Below are 23,525 nucleotides of genomic sequence, written 5' to 3'. Positions count from 1 at the left end.
TGTCTGAAGAATTCCACGGACAGAGGAGCCTGGTGGGCTGCACTCCATAGGGTTGCAAAGAGTAGGATACAACTGAGTGACAACACTTTCACTTTCAACCACTATTGACTTATGAAGAAATATTTCTTTCCCATTTATGATATTTATAACCTAAATAATGTCTTATATATAAATTTTATAGATTATAATAAAGTAGCAATTGAAAAAACACAAATTATTTTGAACCAAGTTAACTGATTTTAACTACTCAAGACACCCTAGGTTAAAAATGAGAAAGACCGATAAGCACACCATTAAAACCAAGTGCAGAGTGCAAATGCTACTTATTCACAACTTCCTTAAATAATGATGAAGATGTCATGTTTTAAAAAATAATTAATTAATCTTACCAAATTAGAAGGGACAGACACCTTTGGAAATAATTTTTTGAGAACTTCTTTAGCTTCTAACTCAACAGCTTCTACGTGTTGTTGTCTTTCCTAAAGCAGAGGAAGCACCAAATCAAACTCAGAAGATTATAGAATTGAAAAATTAAAAAGCTACAGTCTTTTAAGCTTAAAGGAAGAAAAGGCAAGGTATTTTTAAAATTCTTATTACTGACAAATGTTCAAATTTCCCATTCTGAAATATCAAAATGCTTACATAAAAAAAAAATCTGCAAAATCTCAAAAGCATCCTAAGTAACAAATAATGTCTTACATTAATCAAGCTAAGGCAATATCTGACAATATTAACATTTTCCTTGCCATCAAGTGATACCCCTCCAGGAACAATTCAAAAACCAAGCCAAAACAAAAAACAGTTCCTACAGCTAAAACAAGCTACATGTAAAAAATATGCATCTGGGTGACATAACTGAGGCTGGCAAGTCTCTTTTCAAAAAATACATCACTGATGGACAACAAATCATGGAATTAAATTTAATAATGGGATTAAAATGGCAACTTTGATACTTCCAGTTTCAAGGTCAAGTGAAGGTATTTATGCTAAACAAAGGGGGAAAAAAGAACCACCAAAATTTGACAAGTGTACATATGAGAAAAAGAGCAAAGAGAAAGAGGAATAATTGATGGTATACTACTTCACCAATGCCATACATCAAGAAAACTAATTCTGACACATATGCATGGACTCTGTCAGCTGTAAATTTAAAGATAAGTATTACAAATGCATGTCTAGATTTGGTGATTTCAAATCCAAGTCTAATGGGTATCAATGGTTAATTCAAAGCCACAGTTTGTCAAAATTAGGATAATGATTTGATCACACAAAAATAAATATCTAATATTCAAATTATCTCTACAAGATTAAAAAAAGACATCTATAAAAATACACATCTAAACAAAGCCAAGAAAATCATCTCAAAACACTGGTGAAGTTCAACAGGTGACAAGAAGGCAAGCAAGCTAGCAAGATCTCAAGCCTATCTTTCCCCCATTATTTAAACTGATCTTTCAAATCTATTACAGATTTAAGATGCACACACTTCAATTTAAGAAAATCTAATAGTATAAAAAATCTAAAGTTATGCAGTAAGAAGCTAGAGATTAATCATATTCTATACATACACAATGCTGTTACTTTACTCAGATTAGTGGCAGGATTTTAAAAATGGAATATTTAATAGAGTATTTTCAATAATTCAATGAGTTTTAGTGGAATATTTTCAATAACTCAATGAAGTCCACTATTTTTCAGAAATATACCCATCTAACTGCATAAAATAAGGTACATTCATTTAAGGAAAATGATTAACAGCTAATTCAGAAACAATCAGGAGCTCATCTTTATCATCTGACCACAGAAGTCGTAGGCTTCCCTGATACCTCAGCAGATAAAGGATCCATCTGTAATGCAAGAAACACAGGAGACAGGGGTTTGATCCCTGGGTCTGGATGATGCTCTGGAGAAGGAAATGGCAACCCACTCCATTATTTTTGCCTGAAAAATCCCATGGACAGAGGAGTGGCGGCCTACAGTCCATGGGGTCCCAAAGAGTTGGACATGACTGAGCAATGAAGCATAGAAGCAGTAGAGCAACCTCTAAAGAAAATCAGTTAAGAAGAGAGACTGTGGGACAGAAAATTTTTTGAAAATTCCCCAAGGGAAAAATAATCTAACTAAAGGAAATAGGTGTCTAATTTGTAACTAACAAGAACAAAGGTGTACTAACAAGTTAGGTAAAAAGTTTTCATTTGACATAGTAGTTTGGTTGTGAATAGCAATTTCCATTCCACCTTAAAATCTGTAAAAGATATAACTGAAAATTGCATCATTGTTTCCTTACTATTACAATTTCCTTACTATTTTTATCTAAGTGTAATAGTATGTGAAATGTCTTTCATGTGAACCTGTCATTTACAGTGGCTCCTCAAGAACATTTACTCCTTATAGTACAACTTGTAGTCTATAGGTTAATCAGTATCACTTTATACCTATGCTATCTCAGGACTGTCTAAATACACACATTAAAACAGAGAAAGAGTATAAAGTCTATGCTCTATAGATCATTAGCCATGCAAGAGGCCATCACGCATTTGGTGATGAGGTTTGAAACATGGATAAATTCTTATATTCATCACCAAACACATAGTAAAATAAATTCTAGTTTTCTTTTGGAATCATAACATGTAAGAATGCCTATGACAAGTGGTATATAACTTCTTGTACGAATAGCATGATATAAAGAGTTTAGCACTTTGTAGATAACCAGCCTCATAACAAAATAAAAGCTAAAAGGGAGCTCTTAACAGTGAAAACCAAAGTTATAGAAACAATCAGAAACTATACAGAGCCCCTACTGCTGACAGAGCTGACCGCAGCCACTGACAATGAAACAATAATGTCCAAGCTGGCCTAGATTTTTCTATTCTCTGGCCTAGATTTCTCTGGTCCCAATATTTGCTAGCTGTCTCAAATCAAGGTTTTAGTGAAAATTAGGGCCTGATGAGTAAGTATATAACTAAACACAAATCCATTACACTAAAGGAAATATAACTACAAACATATATTTGATTAAAATTATTAAAATTCTACTCTGCTTTAAAAAAAACAGTCCTTCAAATGTCATAAAGACCTACATTTAAAATTCAACATACTACCTTAGCACACAAAATATGTGCTAAGATACTTCTAGAATATTTCCAGATACTTCTAGAATGCTGAATTGAATAACATAATGAACTTTAACCCATAACAAAAATTCACCAATTCTGTTCCAAGTTTATTCTTGGTAGGAATTTTCAAAATTCTTGAAACTGCCCCCATTTATTTCTCTCAATCTTTAAATTCAACTTTTCAATTATAATTGATTAGAAATCTTTAAATCCATGAAGAACTTGAACTCAGGGAGAATTCTTAATCATGTGTAAGACAGAGGGGGATGTATGTTTCAGGAGTACTTTATATACCCCAGTTAAGAGAATTATCCCTTATGCTAATACTGTATACTAAACATATATGCATCATTACTGTCCAGCCACTTAAAAACCTAGTTTAATTTCATCTCTTCTAAGGGACCATGCCCAACAACACACCCAAATTGATGCCTTCCCTGTACTTCTGAAGACTTTCATCGTTTTCCACCTTGTTTGAGTCATCTTGGTATGCCTCAGAGAATCTAGGAGAGTCCACTGGGTGTGTGTTTGTTAATTAGATTAGATCTTTTTGGCTCAGAGTTTTCACCAAGTTCTCTTAACCAACCCAAGAGGTACACTCTGTCTGACAAGAGCTTACATGGGTAGCATAGGCCTCCTGAGACTCTTAAGCTTAAAGCAGTAATCACCAAAGCTCAAAAATCAGGCAATCACTACAAAGCAGCATGCCCCAAATTAAAGCTTCAAGGAGTAGGTGAAAAAAGCAGAGATGAGAAAGGTGATAAATATGGATGATAAGGAGATTTTATATTTAAATTGCAGTAAAATTAAATGCTTTAGTCGGATTTTAAGACAAGCTGCAGAATTTCTGTTCAGTGGATTGTTTCTAGGAGTTAGCATTACAACCTTGGAAGTCTTGTTCACTTTGTCCTGCAGCAATTTTTCAGTTGATGCCAATGCTTCCATTGCTTCCCAGTTTTTCTCCCGAAGGTCCTAATCATTTTTAGAAAGAATGATTTCAGTTTATCCATTATTGAAATATTTTTGCTTTTCGCTTCATCAGTATTTTGCACTGCATTTAAATGCTGGTTATTGCAAAATTATTTCAATGGGAAAATATGTATATTAGCAAAAAAATAAAAAGCAATGTTTAGAAGTTTGAATGAGAAAATAAAGATGCCCACTTCCCATGTTTTAGTATACACACCAAATATGCCAGCTTTAAAGTAATTACTATGCACACAAGACAAAGAAGAAAGCATTCAAAAGTAAGCACAGAAACCAAGATTACAAATATAATTTCAGGTACATCGAATATCAAAGGATTAAGGACAGAACAAATACACAGTATTACAAAAGGCTTTAAATATGATTTTGAAACAGGACCCAATATCATTCATGGGACTTTCCACTGCAGCATAACAATTTTTCCTCTAAATATGTTTTATTGATTTAACACATTTCAAGTCTACCTAAGAATGACATAGGAATTCATTGTATTTCTCTCTCTTTCTTGGCATGGTCAAATGTGCATACCAAAAAACAACCTGACAGGAATTGCACAAGCTACTTGATCAAGGCAAACAGGAAGGCTAGAAAGCTATAAAACCCATTCTTGTAAGAGAAAGAAGCTGAGCTCTGAAAGATCTATTTTAACAGCATTCCATTAGCAAATATGAATAAGGACAATCTGCTATATTTCCATCTTTCTTCAGATATAGAAATCTAAAAAGACGGAAAACAAAAACCTAAAAAGCCAATAACCACCATGTATTGAATGCTTACTTGTGTGTCCAACACTGTACCTGGCACTTCACATAAATTTTCATTAATCCTCGTAACAACCCGGAGAGGTACGTATTCCCATTTTATAGGCGGCAAAACCACAGCTTAGGTAAGTTAATAAGCATGACCACATGTACAAAGCAAATGAGGAGGCAGAACTAGAATGGACTGACGTCACAATCTGCTGGCCTCCAGTGTCCTGGCTCTTTTCACACACTGCAATGCCTCCAGCACTGCTACTGCTGCTGCATTAAACGGGCATTCCTGTGCCTTCCTTATCTTACAATTCCAATCATAAAACACAGCTAAGATGTCAACAGTAATACTGGCAAATTCATCTCAGGTTTTTTGGCCAAGCAATGCTATTAGTAACGTTATAAACACACAAAGGGCAATTCACGTACCTAATTTTGACAAACTCAGGGGAGCAGAAACATGTCAACTTGTTAAATTAACAAATTAATGCAAACTTTGAAAAATCAAATTTCATTAGAAAATACCGGCTTAGATTTCAATAACATTTCTAACTTTGCTTAAGTCTTAACAATGAAACTTGTGTGTGCAAAAATTCTTCATTTACCAAGAATGCTTGTATTCTACTTAAAGGTGTAGTCTTCTGATCAGAGAGACTTAAAGAAACTTATCTAAATTTACTATTTGTCAATATTTCTCAGGGCACTATCCCATCCATTCTAACCTAAATGCATTCAGGTTGGGAGGCCTCTAACATGCTTAATCACCAAAATTTGAAAACACCTCTCAGTTTAAAAAGGGAAGTGCCAGAGACTTCAAAAGATACATAATTATTGAAAAGACTAAGTTTGAATTCTGGCATTACTTTTATAGTTTACAAAAAGACTAGCCCGGTCAAAAAAAGAAAAGCCTTTAAGATAATGAGCTGAAAGAATAATTTTCCAGTAAAAGTTCAACAGAAAGTAAACTATAGGTTTTTTTTAAACCTGAAGCTATAATAATTCTAACTTGAATATATAAATATTCAGATGTGTACAAAATGGACTTTTCACTTATTCATTTAAAAAAAAAAAACCTACTCTCTAATAAAGTGATTTCCCCAATAATGTTCTCAAAAAACCTACACACAAAACAGTACTTTTCTACAAAGATTAAGAAATTTAAAGTAAAAGTAGATTAAAAGAATTCTAATCCATGGATTTCAGTGAAATAATAATAATAAGCTTTATTCTGATAAAGACTTGCTTACATTATTTTTCTTCCTCTGGTGTTCAACAGCATCCTTCAAAGAATCTAACTCATTCTTGAGATCAGTTATTTCCTTCTCTCTTTCTGAAATTCTAAACCAGAAAATGGATTTATATAACAGTATTTTAGGTAAACAGTGAACATAGTATTAGTTACTACAAAATAAAAACAGCAAGTAGGTGATGCTTTGAAAAACGCAGTAACCTAGGCAAACTCTTTAAGCTTAACTACAGTTACCACAGAAAATCTATTTTCAGAATGAATTCTTATTTTCAGAAATAAATAAAACTTCACAGTATGATATGCTGACATTTATGCTAAAAAGAAATCATCCCCTAAGAAACAGTTCATGAATACATGAACTGCTATAGTTGTGGTTACTTCTATTTTTAACTAGGGCAGTGTGAAGTAGCTATTTTCACAAGAGTAAAAAGTGATGTTAGGTGCACTCCCTTAAATTTTTTTTTTTCAGAAGGTAATGGAATCAATTATGACTGTCAGTGGCTAACCCACAATAAAAGTATGACATTAACGTAAGGTAGGTGTTCTCTTTTCACTTTCATAATAGTCTTAGGATTCGTGTTATTTTGGTTCTGTCAAATGACTTAGTTACTTCCCAGAAATGCAGAAAGAAATGGCAAAGATTTATACTTTGATTCTGTCATAGCTGAGAAGTAGCTAGGGTAGAAAATTAAAGTACAAATACCTCTTCCCTAAGAATAAGGCTCTATATAAGGGGTTCACAAACTGCAGTTCTGGGCAAGACCCACAGTCTGGTTTTGTATGGACCTCAAGCCAAGACCTGATTTTATGTTTTTAAAGAATTGTGGGGAATAAAGGAAAAAAAGAGTATGAAACTATGTGGCCCACAAAGCCTAAAATATTCACTATCAGGCCATTTATTAAAAAGAAGTTTGCTTGCTGACCCTTGCTCTACATAGACAAACTCAAGACCCAATTTAACAGTAAATAATTCTAAACTGGTAACTTTGTAAACCACCAACTTTGTAAACAAGTCAAGATGGAAGAACATATAGATATATCACTGAATATACTTAATGTGGCTGACATTTAACATGTTGAAGCATACCAACTTATCTGAAATGACCTTAAATATAGCCTTTTAGAGAAAAATACAGACCCACAATAAAAATGTTTCCATTTAAAAAAAAAAAAAAAAAACTCCTTAAAAGAGAGCAACCATAAAGATTACAAGATTTGCTTTTTTAATACAGAAGCTAGCTGGATGGCATCACTGACTCGATGGACGTGAGTCTGAGTGAATTCCGGGAGTTGGTGACGGACAGGGAGGCCTGGCGTGCTGCAGTTCATGGGGTCGCAAAGAGTCGGACACGACTGAGCGACTGAATTGAACTGAAACCAAAATTTGCATGGTTCAATTCCATAATGATATCAGTAGAATAAGTGAGGTAATTTAAGGTAAATTAGTAAAGGCTTCAAAGTATAGCTCTATGTGATTAGATATTTTCTGAATGTCTGAAAAACCAGTATCACGCTCAACAAAATGTTCAAAGAAATTCAAATATTTAATATCATAAAAGGTACATTAGCTCAGCCAAAGGCATAGCTAAGGTCTTTGATCTACTATCCAAGAAATCCAAATAGAACTGTAAATAGTAGGGGAGCATTTGCAATTACATTAAATTGCTTATCTGAGAACTATTTAGTAACAAAAATTTACCACTTTTCAAATTGTGAATAAAAATTATTACTTACACTTTTAACAGTTCTTCATGAGGGGGAAAAGAAGATGCCTATTAAAAGAGTTCAATGTTACTTTAAAACAAAGCTTTCCAGAAGATTGCAAATAATTAAAACTCTTCTCAGACATAAATTAAGACAACACCAAAGGGAAAACTATAGCATAATTGATATGCCAACAAAAAGTAATTTTAATAAAAACAGGTACACATTTAGAAAACGTATTGAGTGTTATATCAAATCTTCATTGTCACTATATTCTTAAAACTTTTCACTTAAATATATATCAGTTTCCTATCAGGTGTAAAGCACTAGTTAATACCTTAAATTTTCATAATGCAAAATTCATATTTGACTATGTTAAGTTTCCAAAAGTAAAAAAAATAAAACCATTAATGAAGGAAAGGTTAGGTAATTTGCATGTAAAAATTTTTACATAATATTTACATATTATGTACATAGTCCTTCATATACAGTATTTATTCTTGATGAATACAATCTCCCAAACTAAACTACTATAAACTTCTTGTTGACAAGGACGCTAATTCTTTTGTCCTTCAAAATAGTTTCCAATTTATCCATATACATACATAAGATAAATTAATTTAAAAACTATTTTGGTAACATTAATTAAAAAAAACATACACACATTTTTACCAAGCAGAATTATACTTTGAACAAGTATTTTGAATAGTAAATTATTACTTATAATATTACACATTTCTTAGTTTCTCTCCAATTGTAGATGTTCTGAGAAAAGGGGAAGAAGTAAGGCATACACACAGTTTTAAACTGACCTCTAAAGGATCTTATCTGACTTGCTAAGGAAAGCATTCTAAAGGATCTGAAAACATAGACACACAGATACAAAACAGAGCTGGAATATATATACAGTAATATTGTGGATACTTTATAAACTATAGATTACCATATCTTGGCTATGACATAGCAAACTGCTTTATATTTTAGGAAATTTGATAAACAGTTATAAATAAATAAAACAATGAAAAGGCAAAAGTCTTGAGTCATAAAATTTTTACCACATTAAATAAAGGGAAAGCATCTAACAGAACCTACCTGTTGGTAGTTTTGTTGCTTAAGCTCCTCAATTTGGGACTTAAACAATTTGTTTTCATCTTGTACTTCCTATTTAAACAAAAATTAAACATGAATACAGGAATTTTTATTTTCAATATAAACTAAAACATATCACACAAGCCAGGGAAATTCTAAAATAATAAAGATTTTCTAACGGTATAATAAGCCCTATATTAAAACTTTATAAAATTAGAATAGGGCTTCCCAGGTGGCAAGAGTGGTCAAGAACCTGCTTGCCAATGCAGGAGACATATGAGAAGCGGGTTTGATCCCTGGGTGGGGAAGATCCCTTGGAGGCCCAAGGACATGGCAAGCCACTCCAGAATTCTTGCCTGGAGAATCCCATGGACAGAGGGGCCTGGCAGGCTACAGTCCACAGGGTCACAAAGAGTCAGATGCTACTGAAGCAACTTAGCATACACACATGCATAAAATTGGAATAATGAAATTACTCTATACTATGTCTCAATGGAAGAAATCCAGAAACAAACCCAAACACCTGTAGGAATTTACTACAGGGTGATACCTCAAATCAGTAGGGCAAATTCTACTGCAATTTTGTACTGGACATGTCTGTGTGTGAGGGGCTGTCCTACATACTGTAGGGTGCTTGGCAGTGTCCACAGTCTCCATCCAGTAGATGCAGCAGCACCGCTCTACCAGCTGTGACAACCAAAAATGTCTCCAAATGTTGGGGCGAGGGTGAGGGGGGGAGGGGGAAGAACCAATGCAGCAAAGTAATAACAGATTACTTTAAAATGTAGCTTGTCTTTTATTTTTTAAGGTTGAAATGCTAATCTCATAACTTAAATTACATGTGAATAAAACATCTAAGCAAAAATAAATTATAAACAGTATTAGAAGAAAACATGTGAAAACATTCTTATGATCATAGAAGGAGAGATAAATTTCAAGATTTCAAACTCAAAAAATTACTTACATCTGAGTACATAAAAGTTTTAAACTTCTAAGGTTGGGGGGAGAGGACAAAGGAAGTCAAAAGAAAAACTTAAACTGCCCCACATATGACAGAAGACTAGTTTCTCACTGGTAGCGTCCATGTCCAACTCTTTTGCAACCCTATGGACTGTAGCCTACCAGGCTCCTCTGTCCATGGGATTTCCCAGGCAAGAGTACTTGAGTGGTTAGGCATTTCCTTCTCCAGGGATTGAACCTATGTCTCCTGCACTGGCAGGAGGATTCTTTACCAATAAGCCCACCTGGGGAGCCCTACTTCTCTCACTAGCAAATGTAAATTAAAATAATCTAACCATCTTTCAAGGAGAATATCAAATCTTTCACCTTCATCAGTATTGATGAGGATGAAAAGGAATGGCTCTCTGTTGGAGAATGTAATTTAGTTATTGTAGTTCAGTTGTTTAATTGAGTGTAGTTTAGTTGTTTAGTTGTAATTCAGTCCATCGGAGAGTATAAATTAGTAAAAACACTTGGGAGGGCAATTTAGCATTATCTGACAAAATTCCCAAAATGACTCGGGAACAAAAGGGAATGTGTCAGAACCAACACTTGGAGCAGAAAATGTGAAAACAAGTATGTGAGACAATGTTGTTGCTGTTCAGTCGCTCAGTTGTGTCAGACTCTTTGCGACCCGTGGACTGCAGCACACCAGACTTCCCTGTCCTTCACAATCTCCCAGAGTTTGTTCAAATTCATGTCCATTGAATTAGTGATGCCATTCAACCATCTCATCCTCTGTCATCCCCTTCTCCTGCCTTCAATCTTTCCTAGCATCAGGGTCTTTTCCAATGTGTTGGCTCTTCACATCAGGTGGCCAAAGTATTGAAGCTTCAGCATATTCAGGGCTGATTTCCTTTAGGATTAACTGGTTTGAAGGGACTCTCAAGAATCTTCTCCAGCACCACAGTTCGAAAGCATCACTTCTTCAGCACTCAGCCTTCTTTCTGGTCCAACTCTCACATACATGCATGAGACAATGCAGACATCTAAAATCTTCTGTCACTTCAAAACAAAGTTCTACAAGGACTTTCAATACTAACTACATGAAGATGAAGTGATACTATTTTCTATTTTAAATATCACTTTCAAGAAGGGAAAAAACCCTCTGCATAAAACTTTCACCCAAAAGTTCACTTGCAAGAATTTTAAATACAGATACAGTACTGTATAAGAACCAGCCTGCCAATGCAGGAGACGTAAGAGATGCGGGTTCAACCCCTGGGTCAGGAAGACCACCTGGAGAAGGGAATGGTAATTCACTCTAGTATTCTTGCCTAGGAAATCCCATGGACACAGGAGCCTGGTGGGCTACAGTCCCTAGGATAGCAAAGAGTCAGACACAACTGAGACAACTTAGCATGGCACTGTAAGTACAGAAGGTGTGTGTGTTAAGGATACTCACCAGAGAATTGTTTTAACAGGAAAAAGAACTCTAAATAATCTAGGTATTCATAAGCTAAGACTGGCGGTATAAATAATAATACAATCATATTATTGTATTATTGTATATAAAAAATATTGTATATAAAAAATATAACATCATTAAACATTAAGATAAAAATGTGCTTATGTGGGAATATCTCAGAAAGATTACTAATTGAGCAGAGAAGCAAAATACAAAAGTGTGTATGATTAAAAATACAGTGTATTTAAACACACATACATTTTATGCATGGGCACTTATATATGAACAAGTAACAGTAGTTATCTGAGGAATGAGACGCAGGATCTGGGTGGGAAGGAATGTCATTTTGTATTCTATCTTCTTATTTAGTAGTTAAAATTGTTTTCAAACATGTGAAGACAGTAACTCACATGATAATTTTAAGTAAATACATTTACCTGTAACAGCTTTGTTTTGCTAGAAAGATCACTCTCTCTCTCTTTTAGCATAGTTTCTAATCTCTTCATTTCATTTTCCTTTTCTTTCAACCTAGAATTTTTACAAAGATGTTTTATTTAGTTAGGTGAATTGGAGGAGCATAGAAGAATTTTAGGACAATAAACTTTTCCTTTTATTATTCTATAATGATAGATACATCATACATTAGTCAAAACCTACAGAATGTACAACACAAAGCTGAACCCTAATGGATACTACGGACAGTTAATAACAATATACTGACTTCACTCATGAATTGTAACAAATTACCACACTAATATAAGATGTAAATAAGAAGAGAAATGAGAGGGGAGGGTATACAGAAATTCTCTGTATCGCTCTCTCAATTTTCTCTGTAAATCTAAAAGTGCTCCCTCAAATATTGCATTAATTTTTTGATATAAGGTAGAAATAAATCTAAAATCATACTTTAATGATCTATATACCACTAAGAGGGCTTTCCCTTGTAGCTCAGTTGGTAAAGAATCTGCCTGTAATGCAGAAGATCTGGGTTCGATTCCTGGGTTGGGAAGATCCCCTGGAGAAGGAAATGGCAACCCACTCCAGTATTCTTGCCTGGAGAATCCCCGTGGACAGAGGAGCCTGGCAGGCTATACAGTCCATGGGGTCTGAAGAGTCGGACACGACTTAGCGACTAAACCACCATCACCACACCACTAACAACAGGCCTCAAACATGTCTCTCAGCTTTCTATTTGCAAATGACACAAAAACACCTTGACAGTTACACAAGCCCAAAAGATAAACAGTTGTACAAATGAGCAATATTAGTGCCATAAACAGGGACATCCCCTTTTCTCCATGAAGATAATGACTTAATAAATATCTTCAATATTTTACTTCTTTAAAGACAACAGCTTCAAAGAGCCACTTCTTAAACAACTGAAAAGATCGTATCTAAGCAAAAATCTCTTAAAAGTAATTAATAGAAGGCCAAAAGGATTAAGTCCAGACATAGTTTTTACCACTTAGACCAATTTAAGAGAACAGACTTCATAGGATAAAAATTTTCTAGGATGAACAGATTAATACTTCCTTTGCTCATTGCATGTACGCTGCTGCTGCTGCTGCTGCTAAGTCACTTCAATCATGTCCAACTCTTTGCAACCCTATGGACTACAGCCTGCCAGGCTCCTCTGTCCATAGGATTCTCCAGGCAAGAATACTGGGGTGGGTTCCTGTTTCCTCCTCTAGGGGATCTCCCTGACCCAGAGATCGAACCCACATCTCTTCTTGTCTCCTGCCTTGGCAGGTGGGTTTCTTTACCACTAGCACCACCTGAGAAGCCCATGCTCATTAGATTGAATATTTTTACTATTCGGCTCATTAGATTGAACATTTTTACTGTTCGGCACAATATGACTGATGTGACAAAAGATACTACTTTCCCCAAAGTGGAAGTTACTTTTATAGCAAGATTCCACATTCACCATCAAGATTATGGCTAAGATTATCTTCTGGTTAATTCAGAGATGTTGATCTTTCAAGTAATAAAAATGATTTTAATTTGAAATAAATTTAACCTCTCTTTACAATAATTACATACTTCATTCAAAAAGAGAGAGAGACAGAGAACTTAAAACCAGTCTATATTAATAGAAAGACTATTTTAGAAAATGCATTTGAAGAGTTTGGAAAGGATAGTCTCCAGGTATCTGAAAGCACTTGAAAGGGCTCTGTTTATTACACCAAATAGAGATTTATTTACCCTTGGATTATAATTCCCACTTAACAAGAAAGTTAAAGACTTAGAAGAAACTCATCATAATATTCAAGGATATTCAAGAAAATATTGAAAATTTCCTCTTTAAAATGCTAGCTAAAAGTATACTTACACAATCTGAAGTTCTTCAAACTGTGATGCAGAACACGCCTAAGAAACAGATTTCACATTTTTAATTCTAACATCAAAAAGATCAGGTTCTACAACATATTATAGAATCAGTCACCAATAAAATAAAAACACAATTATCTGTGGTAGATTTAAGATCGAGCTATTCATAAAACAAAGAATGAATTTTAATTTTTAATATCCATTTGTTAAAGGATTACAGATTAATACACCACTTAAACAACAGACACTTAAAAAGGAGAATGAGAGTCCGTCTGAAAAATTAAGGAGAGGAAATGCTTTCAGACTCAGGTTCACAAATGAGGCAGTCATAGATTTGACAGGAATAAAAGTTAATTTTATTTTATCAACAATAAAACTACGATACCACAGTAATTTTTATGGCAAAAAAAAAAAAAAAACCTCAGGAGAATATATTAACTTCTTTACTTTCTAGTACAGTAAAATAGAGATTACTCGTTTTTTATAAAATATGCTGGCAATCTATTTATACTATACCTCTTGAAACTTATGCTGTGCAAATTCCTGAACATGAGTTTTCAAAGATTCATTTTCTTCTTGAAGATCCTAAAAAAGAATAAGTCTGAATAAAATTGATATTGAAATATAAAAAAGGATGTTACCTTTTCTTTTTAACTTCTCACCTGTAACCGTCTCCCTCTATTGTGTAGGTCTTTCTCCTTCTCTTCTAAAACAGTCTTCATGTTATTCATCTGTTCCTCCTTTCCTTTTAATCTAACAGTAAGTTAATAAGAACTATCAATGAAAATATTACATGACTAAAGACTAAACAAAGTAAAAGTACTGGAGACTGGAAAAGTATATTTCAGATTGTACTCATAACCCAAATCGATTAAATAAACTAAAAAATAAATATTTTATGTATAAAGTCATATAAGATTTTGGAGACATCAAGCTGAGAAGCAGCTCTATTCCCACCCATTAACGTACTGTTTAAGTCAATACCAGCAAATTTAGCTTATTATAACTAGTTTGGGTATGAAATTTATAACCAGTTTCACAGTGGCTATTAAAATGAGCAAAGAGCAACATATCAGTTTAAGGTCGTATTTAGATTATAAACCAGAAAAATAAGACTTCCACTGTATCCCCATTCCCATCAGCAAACCTGTAGGTTAAAGTCTAATGAAAAATTTAAGACCTTGAGGCCTTTAAGATATAATGTGATGTTCTTTAAAATATTACTTGAAATCAAATAAAAAGGAGTTAGGATTTTCATTATAATTTTATATTTAACTTGTGGAAAAGAAATATTAAAGGGAAGTGAGGAAGATGATACTTACAAGTTCTGAAGTTCCTGAACTTGAGAAGTGATAGATAACTGAAATGCAAAGCAGCAGAAAAAAAGTAACTCATTTTCTTTCAGTTTACTTTACTACGCTTATGATAAACCTTAAAATGTATACATTTCAAATCACAAAGATCCTAGTTGAATTATTCACATCAAAATGAGATGACTTGATTTCACCCTCTCCTGACTCCAATGACAGTAAGAGTAAGAAATTTTAAAAAGGGGTGTAGGGGGAGAAGAGACAAGGAATATAGTTACGAATGATAAGTCTAAGGCAAGTGACACTTCTAAAACCTAAAATTGTGAAAATTACAATATTAACTGTCCACATACCTCCCTACAATGTCAGAGCACTTTTCCCTCCCAGTCTTCAAGGCCAACTACTCAACAGTACTTTATGTAAGTGTGTGCTTAGTCTCTCAGTCATGTCCAACTCTTTGCGACCCCATGTACTATAGCCCACCAGGCCCCTGTCCATGGGGATTCTCCAGATAATAATACTGGAGTGTTCTTTATACTCTCCTTTAATCTCTTATCATACACAATACAATAGGATCTTTTATTCCCCACTGTCTTCTCACAGTCCTTCAGATATTGGCTTAGGTATCAGCTCCTCAGGAGGGGACTTTCTGAATTCTCAATCTCTGTTAGGAGTTTAATCATTTCCTCATACCTTATTTCATTCAACACATTATCTCCAACAAATTATACTTTGATAAGTAGGAGGAACTGAATAAACATTTCTAAATTAATCTGTTGGATCAATGTATGAATCATCTCTTCCATGCAATCTCAATATTTCTTTCAATGAAACCTTATCAGATTAAATTCACCAAAACCACACATTTATTTCCAGTAACCACATCTACCTCTGAAATACCTCCATGAAATCTGTACTTTATTCTATAGGCAAAGGTTGAGTAATACATATATTAAAAATATTTTGGAACATGCATTAAAAAAAAAAGTTTACCAAGGTGTTTTGTTAAGTTGGCAAACTAAAATAAACATTACTACAGAAAACTTCCCAGAAAAAGAACTTAAACAATTAAAAGGTATGTTGATTCAAATATTAAGAACATTTTCTTAAATCAGGCAAAAATAATAAGCACAAAACCCAACATACTTACAACACACTACTAAAAAGTTGTTTTCTGAGTAACAAGAAAAAACCAAATAGTTCATAAATACATATACACTAATAAATCTGTCATGCTATGGCTCTGGGATTTTTACCTGTTGAGCCTTTTCAAGCTGGATATTTCCTATTTCTTCTTTTAGAGCCTCTATTTCCTGTTTCAAATCCTTGACAATGACAAAACAGACAAGATTGGACAATGGAAACACAGAAATTGACATAAAATGCAATGTACAGACAAACACATGAAATTAAATGGTATTCACTAAAGTTGATAAACAAAAAAACAAAACATAGGTTTTATCTCTCTCAATACCTGAATAGTTTTCTCCTTATTAGCAACTTTGAGCAGTTCAGCTTCCAAAAGCTCTTCCACAGACTTGATCTTTCCGTCTTTTTCATGGATCCTTAGATAAGGAAATGCAGTGTTAAACGTGGACAGAAATCATCAAAACCCACCACTAACATATAAAAACAGCACCAAATCATGAACAAGTTCACCAAATCAATTCTCCCCCTTTTAAGTAAAAGAACAACTTGCAGCCAGGAAAAAACACTTAAGAGTTCTTCCTAAACAAGAACTAAGCAGTAACTACTAGACGGTTGAAGCCTATACACGCAAGGAGACGCTGGTGACACGCTTCAAAAGAGCACAGGCAATGTAAGATTTGTATTCCAAAGAACACTGGGGAGAACTGAGTTCCTCTCAACAATAAAGGCTTCTAGAGAGCTTTGAAAGCTATAGCAGAACTTATATACAATTATAGCATTAAACCTCACAGACACTTCAAGAAAACAACACACAGAAAGAACTGACCTCTATTCAATATAACCTGTTCATTAATAGTTCTTACTGCATAAACAAAATTAACAATTCGATACTCTAAGTTAATAAATGGGAGTCCACCATGGAAACGGATTTTTAACAATCACAAATTGCACTGGGAAAGCACAGCTAAGTTGCCTTATTCCAACAATGAAAAAATCCTAGCCACCTCAACTGCACAATAAAATAAGACTTATGAGAACGAAGAAAATGGAGCAAAAGAAAAAGACCAGCTTAATAATGTCATTACTTACACTTTCTTAAGTTCTTCAACTAGAGATGCAAAGGAAACCTAGAAATAGGAGGGTATCCTACTTAGTAATATGCTCAAAATATAAATGGGCCATAAATAGAAAAGTATGTTATTTTTTAAATTAAATTTTCTACTATACCAAAATCTGGGAAAAATAAACCTGGAAATTAATTCTTTCCAGATTTTTTTAAATGTCAGAATTATGAAAAGCACTTTGAAAGTAAGGAGCTTTAAAGCTACTTATGGTAAGTGTAGGTCAAAAGAAAAACCAATGTATAAATATTAAAATTATTAACTCAATGCTCCTAACCATATAAGGAGAAGATAGGTAACCTCTTTTACTATTATTTAGAATTTTTACTTTACATATGTATATTCAAAACCATCTATCATTACAGTAACGAGCAAGGACATGCTATCTAGAGTACTCTATCCAGTGTTTGCCATAAAGTCAGCGTTTACTACACTGCAGCTCGTATTACTCAAAATCAAGTCACCAATCAATCACAGATTAAAACTACAAATGGCAAATGCCATGTTGGGGAAAGGAGGAACAAACAAGACTTGCTACTGTATTTGGTAACAGGTACGCCCCCTGTTTAAAAGAGAACGGTTATAGGGTCTATTTAATATATTACCTGATCATTTTGCTTGGCCTTTAAATCTTGAACTTCTTTTGCCAAAGATGAATTTTCTGTTCTTATTGCCTTTTTCAAAGATACATAAGTACAACATACTTTAATTTTCTGAAAAAACAACTACCTTCAAAATACAGTAGCTTCTCACTTCTCTCTAGCTGCTTCTTTCCCTTTCTGAAGGCCCAGAAATCTCAGTTGCTCTACATATCTACAATTCTGTAACTTCCAGAGCCAGCCAAATAGTTTTAATTTGATTATCCTCTCAAGTATTTTTACTTATGTTTCCACAACCTGAAAACCACAAAGTATACCACTTGTCAAGTCACTTCTCGCCTTAAAATCAAATACACTGTTGACTCTATTTCTTCCAGCAATCGTATTCAAATTAAGTTACTTAAGGCTAACGATGGGGCATCCCAAGTGGTGCTAGAGGTAAAGAACCCACCTGCCAATGCAGGAGACATAAGAGATGCGGGTTCGATCCCTGGGTCAGGAAGATCCCCTGGAGGAGGACATGGCAACCCACTCCAGTATTCTTGCCTGGAGAATCCCAAGGACAGAAGAGCCTGGTGGGCTACAGTCCATGGGGTCGCAAAGAGTCGGACACGACTGAAGCAACCTAGCACACACTCAGGCAAGGCTAATGATAACCATAAAATGGAACTTCATTCTCTCATTTCTCTGGTCTCTAACACTATTTCATGAACTTATCAACTCTACTGGTTACTATTATAACTAGTTACTGTTTGGTTATAATTCAGGCATGGGTGGAGGTGGGAAAGCACTAGAAACCATAATAACAGTATCTACTTCATTAAGGCAGTAAACGCTACAGTCAACCACACTTTTTTCTATTTATAATAAAATCTTAAATTTAATGAAAAAAGAACATCATATAAATTCATTAAACGTGGGTAACTAAAAGCTATGGGAAAAATATTACACGTTACAGCAAAAACTCTTGTTACTGAATAATCACAGGTAAAACAAATATACAATATGCTTTACATTCAGCTCTTCCTCTTTCGTGGCCACCTGAATAAGTCCAGTTTCGAGTAATTCTTCTACAGTCTTCAACTTCTCATCTTTCTCTTGAATGCTGAAATAATAAATTTAAAACACATGTATGAACTCTATTTCAAGGAAAATGACATGATTTCTAAATAAATATTTGACATGGATTAACTCTTATGCCCATCGTTCTTTATAAACTTTCAATTCTACAAAGGTTTCTGATGATCTTCAATCCTGGTCCAAGGGTTCTTCCTCTTTACCAATAAGTAAAATGTATTCAAGTAATGCATGCTTACACACTAGCCTAAACAAGTAAATCATGGTCATACATGACTCTCACAAACCTAATGGAATGCCAAAGCAATCAACAGTACATCACTCTCTTCCCTTTATGAAGTACAAAGAAAATTTTAAGAATTTACAGTAATATAGTTAATCATTCTGTTATCTCAGACTTGGTAGAAATGAGTCATTAAAATATTAAAAATAATTTTAATCTCTTACCATCTTTCCATTTGTTCCAAAACATCTTTATTAGGCTAAAACAAAATCACCAAAAAAAAAAAAAGATACTTTTACCAAGTTTGCATGAAATAAAACTACTTTATAAATAGAACTCTATGAAAATTGTTTAGTATTAAATAGATCCAAAATTTAGGAAGATGATCCGTAAAGACTGCTAATAGTTAAAGAATTTTTTCATTCAGAAAACACAAGAGACAAGGCTACACAAAAGACAAAGATGAAGTATAAAATGGGCTGGAAATGCCCAAACTTACCCTTGTGAGTAAGTTTTTAATTACCATAAAAGAAAATCTTAAGGGTAAGAAGAGAATTTGCTTCTCCTTTACATTAATTCTTCAAATCTAAAATTCCAAGGCTCTAAGGCCTTGTAGGCCAAGAAAGAGGCTTTGCTCTTTTTCATTTTTGTTTCTCACCTAAGGTATAAGGCAAGTGTACAAAACCTATGTTCAATTCAATGAATTTTTAACATGCAGATTTCACATAACCACCATCTAAGTCAATATACAGAATGTTTTAAAACTATCAAGTGCAGAAGAAACACAAGCACATAGTCTCCTTGTTACGTTAAAACATGACATGTGAGCTGGTCCCCATCTTTGACCCATCTTCTAGTATTCCCCCTATACACACAAATTCCTTCAATGTTATAATTTACTATGTGTCCAGAAGTGGGGCACCCCCTTCGAAGTCCTAGGCCTTCAGGCAGCTAAGTAACCTGACAAAACAGGTTCAGGGTCTTTTTCCCTTCAACATTCTCTTCTACCCCTTCTGTTCCCTACCTGCTTTCTCCTAATACTACTAGGTTTGTAATTTTTTCCCATTTTACTAAAACCATTATTACAACCATTTTTCACAAATACTATTAATTTTTCCATTACCAAATCCTAGTCCTAAGATTTCATTTATTAAATATTTCTAAAAATTAACTATGTTTTATTCAATACCTTAGGTTAAGTTTCCAGCTTTACACATCTCAAATATCATAATACCCTGCCTCTAGTTCACAAGGATTATATTGTGAGGGGTACAGGAGAACTTCTCAATGGGAAAAAAAACTTTCCTACCACTAGAAAGGAAAGAGGTGTCAAAAATATATTAAATCATGATTATAAACTGAAAAATAAATCATGCAATAAGTTTATAAACCTTTCATCAAGATGACTTTTGTCCATCTTTATTTTTCATGAATCCCATCTCACATAAAAACAATATAAAATTTGCGACCATGCATGATGGCAGATGTTAACTAGACTTATTGTGATCATTTAACAGTAATACAAATATCAAATTATTATGTTATACACCTGAAATTAATGTCAATTGTAACTCAATTTTAAAAAGATACTATTAAGTCTTAGTTATATGAAGCTTAATCAATTAGTTGTATTACACTTTTAGTACTGCATACTTCACTACCACATAAATTCAAACACCTCATGGATACCATTATGATTCATCTAACATACCAGACAAAATGCTTATTCATTCTTTCAACATCCTTCAGCAGCACAGCCACATAATAGATCAAGCTCATGGTCCTTACACAGCTTTCATGATTAGGCCCTAGCAAGCTTGTCTCTTCTTACACCTCCACAATATGCCCTGAATATGCCAATTTTCCACACACTGCCATGACTTTTAATACTGTACTCCCTTAGCCTGGATTTCCCCTTACTCAGCAAATTCTTGGCTTTTTTCAAAATCAGGTTTAATTGTCCCCTCTCTGTGGTGCCTCTTCATCCTTATTCTCCTTCAGATAGAATTCTCTCTTCATCTAAACCTAGCCACATTTTAAGAATTTTTGGAAAAAAAGAAGAATTTCATTCATCACAATTTTCTATGTATACATCTATCTCCACCCATATTATCAAAGGCAGGAATCAAGCCTTATTCATCTCTATAGCCTTAGCATTGTAGCACAGTACCTAGCATACTCTAGGTAAAAATTTAGTGGACTGGATATCCTTTAACAAAGTTACAGTTTAAGTACTCTTCGTCAATTGCTCAATGAATATTCAATTGTATTAAACTGACCCAATTCAGTATCAATCCAGTATTTTAACTTTATATATTATTAATCTAATCCAACCCAATTTCCTCCTCCCTGGATGATCTTCTAAATTACATCTTATACAGTAATGAAATTTTCTTCAATAAAATACAACAAGGCTGCAGGGCAAAAGAGAAAAAAATATTCTACTTCTACCATCTTTACTTAATAATCTTGTTGTATGTGTGTGTGTGAGTTGCTCACACATGTCTGAGTCTTTGTGACACCATGGACTGTAGCCCACCAAGCTCCACTGAATCTGACAAAAGTATTAGAATAAAAATAAAAAGTCATCCTGTTCCTTTGTTCCAACCATCTCATCCTCTGTAATCCCATTCTCCACCTGCCTTCAATCTTTCCCAGCATCAGGGTCTTTTCCATGATGCTCATGATGCTCAAAAAAAAAAAGACAGCTCAGGATATTCCCCACCCAAAAAAAGTTTTGTTTTATTCTGAATAAATGAGATCTTAGTGACTGATTTATTTGTGTGCTCTATTCACAAGATTGGGGGACTTCCCTGGTGGCTCAGATGGTAAAGCGTCTGTCTACAATGCAGGAAACCTGGGTTCGATCCCTGGGTCAGGAAGATCCCCTGGAGAAGGAAATGGCAATCCACTCCAGTACTATTGCCTCGAAAATCCCATGGACAGAGGAGCCTGGTAGGCTACAGTCCATAAGTCTTTTCTTCTTTAGTTTATATGCAGGTTACCTTACCTGGTATTTGTTATCTTTCTGCTTCCCACACCTAAAGAAACAACAACTTGGTACCATTGTTGGTTTCTGCTTCAATAAGCTCAACCTTTTCCTCCAGGATAAAAATCCATGGGGCAAAGGGACTGAAATTTTTTTATAACTAAACTGCTCATCTCTCAACTGTCACTTGGAATTCTGACTGCTGGGTAGGAAGGGGTTAAAGAAGTGTGGAAATGAAAAAAATTAAATTACGCTAATCTTTTATCTCTTCTTTTACTAGCACTGACAATAAAAATGACCAGAGGGAAAAACCAAACGGCTGGCTCTCTGGTCTGCCAAGATAAGACAGAAGTCATAATAACAACCAAAAATACAACATCACAGTCATATGCTTTTTTATTATTCAGCTGCTCAGTCGTGTCCAACTCTTAGCAACCCCATGGACTGCAGCACACTAAGCTTCCCTGTCCTTCACCATCTCCCAGAGCTTGCTCAAATTCATGTCCATCAAGCGCTGTTGCCATCCAACCATCTCATCCTCTGTCGTCCCACTCTCCTCCTGCCTTCAATCTTTCCCAGCATCAGGGTCTTTTCCAATGAGTCAACCCTTCGCATGAGGTGGCCAAAGTATTGGAGTTTCAGCTTCAGCGTCATTCCCTCCAAAGAAATCTCAGGGCTGATCTTCAGAATAGACTGGTTGGATCTCCTTGCAGTCCAAGGGACTCTCAGGAGTCTTCTCCAAAACTATAGTTCAAAAGCATCAATTCTTTGGTGCTCAGCTTTCTTTATGGTCCAACTCTCACATTCATACATGACTCCTGGAAAAACTGTAGCTTTGACTATACGAACCTTTGTCAGCAAAGTAATGTCTCTGCTTTTTAATACTCTGTGTATGTTTGTCATTGCTTTTCTTCCAAGGAGAAAGCATCTTTTAATTTCATGGCTGCAGTCACCATCTGCAGTGATTTTAGAGCCCAAGAAATCAAATCTCTTACTGTTTCCATTGTTTCCCCATCTATTTGCGATGAAGTGATGGAACCAGATGCCATGATCTTACTTTTTTGAATGCTGAGTTTTAAGCCAGCTTTTTCAATCTTCTCTTTCACCTTCATCAAGAGGGTTTTTAGTTCTTCTTCGCTTTCTGCCATAAGGTGGTATTATCTGCATTATCTGAGGTTATTGATATTTCTCTCAGCAATCTTGATTCCAGCTTGTGCTTCATCCAGCCCGGCATTTCGCATGGTTTACACTCTGCAAATACGTTAAATAAGCAGGGTGACAATATACATCCTTGATGTACTCCTTTCCCAATTTTGAACCAGTCCGTTGTTCCATATCTGGTTCTAACTGTTGCTTCTTGACCTGAATACAGGTTTCACAGGAAGCAGGTAAGGTGGTCTGGTATTCTTATCTCTTGAAGAA

At 34.6% G+C, this 23,525-nt stretch overlaps 1 protein-coding gene across 17 annotated transcripts in view; it reads right to left on the bottom strand.

Moving 5' to 3' along the window:
• Positions 1–23,525, bottom strand: part of KTN1 (kinectin 1) — a 112,747-nt gene that overhangs the window by 21,333 nt on the left and 67,889 nt on the right. For 9 of the 17 annotated variants that reach the window (XM_024997700.2, XM_024997702.2, XM_024997701.2 and 6 more), the window contains 16 exon segments: positions 19,339–19,373; positions 18,829–18,919; positions 17,821–17,889; positions 17,184–17,221; positions 16,420–16,510; positions 16,202–16,270; positions 14,958–14,995; positions 14,298–14,388; positions 14,152–14,220; positions 13,637–13,674; positions 11,742–11,832; positions 8,901–8,969; positions 7,839–7,876; positions 6,103–6,193; positions 4,002–4,088; positions 390–479 (listed from right to left, as the gene is read on the bottom strand). In XM_024997700.2, the coding sequence (XP_024853468.1) occupies positions 390–479; positions 4,002–4,088; positions 6,103–6,193; positions 7,839–7,876; positions 8,901–8,969; positions 11,742–11,832; positions 13,637–13,674; positions 14,152–14,220; positions 14,298–14,388; positions 14,958–14,995; positions 16,202–16,270; positions 16,420–16,510; positions 17,184–17,221; positions 17,821–17,889; positions 18,829–18,919; positions 19,339–19,373 (1,095 nt within the window). 17 annotated transcript variants of the gene reach the window in all.

The sequence above is a fragment of the Bos taurus genome, chromosome 10, assembly GCF_002263795.3.
Source record: "Bos taurus isolate L1 Dominette 01449 registration number 42190680 breed Hereford chromosome 10, ARS-UCD2.0, whole genome shotgun sequence".
In the NCBI taxonomy this organism is placed as follows: domain Eukaryota; kingdom Metazoa; phylum Chordata; class Mammalia; order Artiodactyla; family Bovidae; genus Bos; species Bos taurus.
The sequence above is the reverse complement of the archived record's forward strand: the minus strand, read 5'-3'. Positions and strand labels throughout refer to the sequence as shown.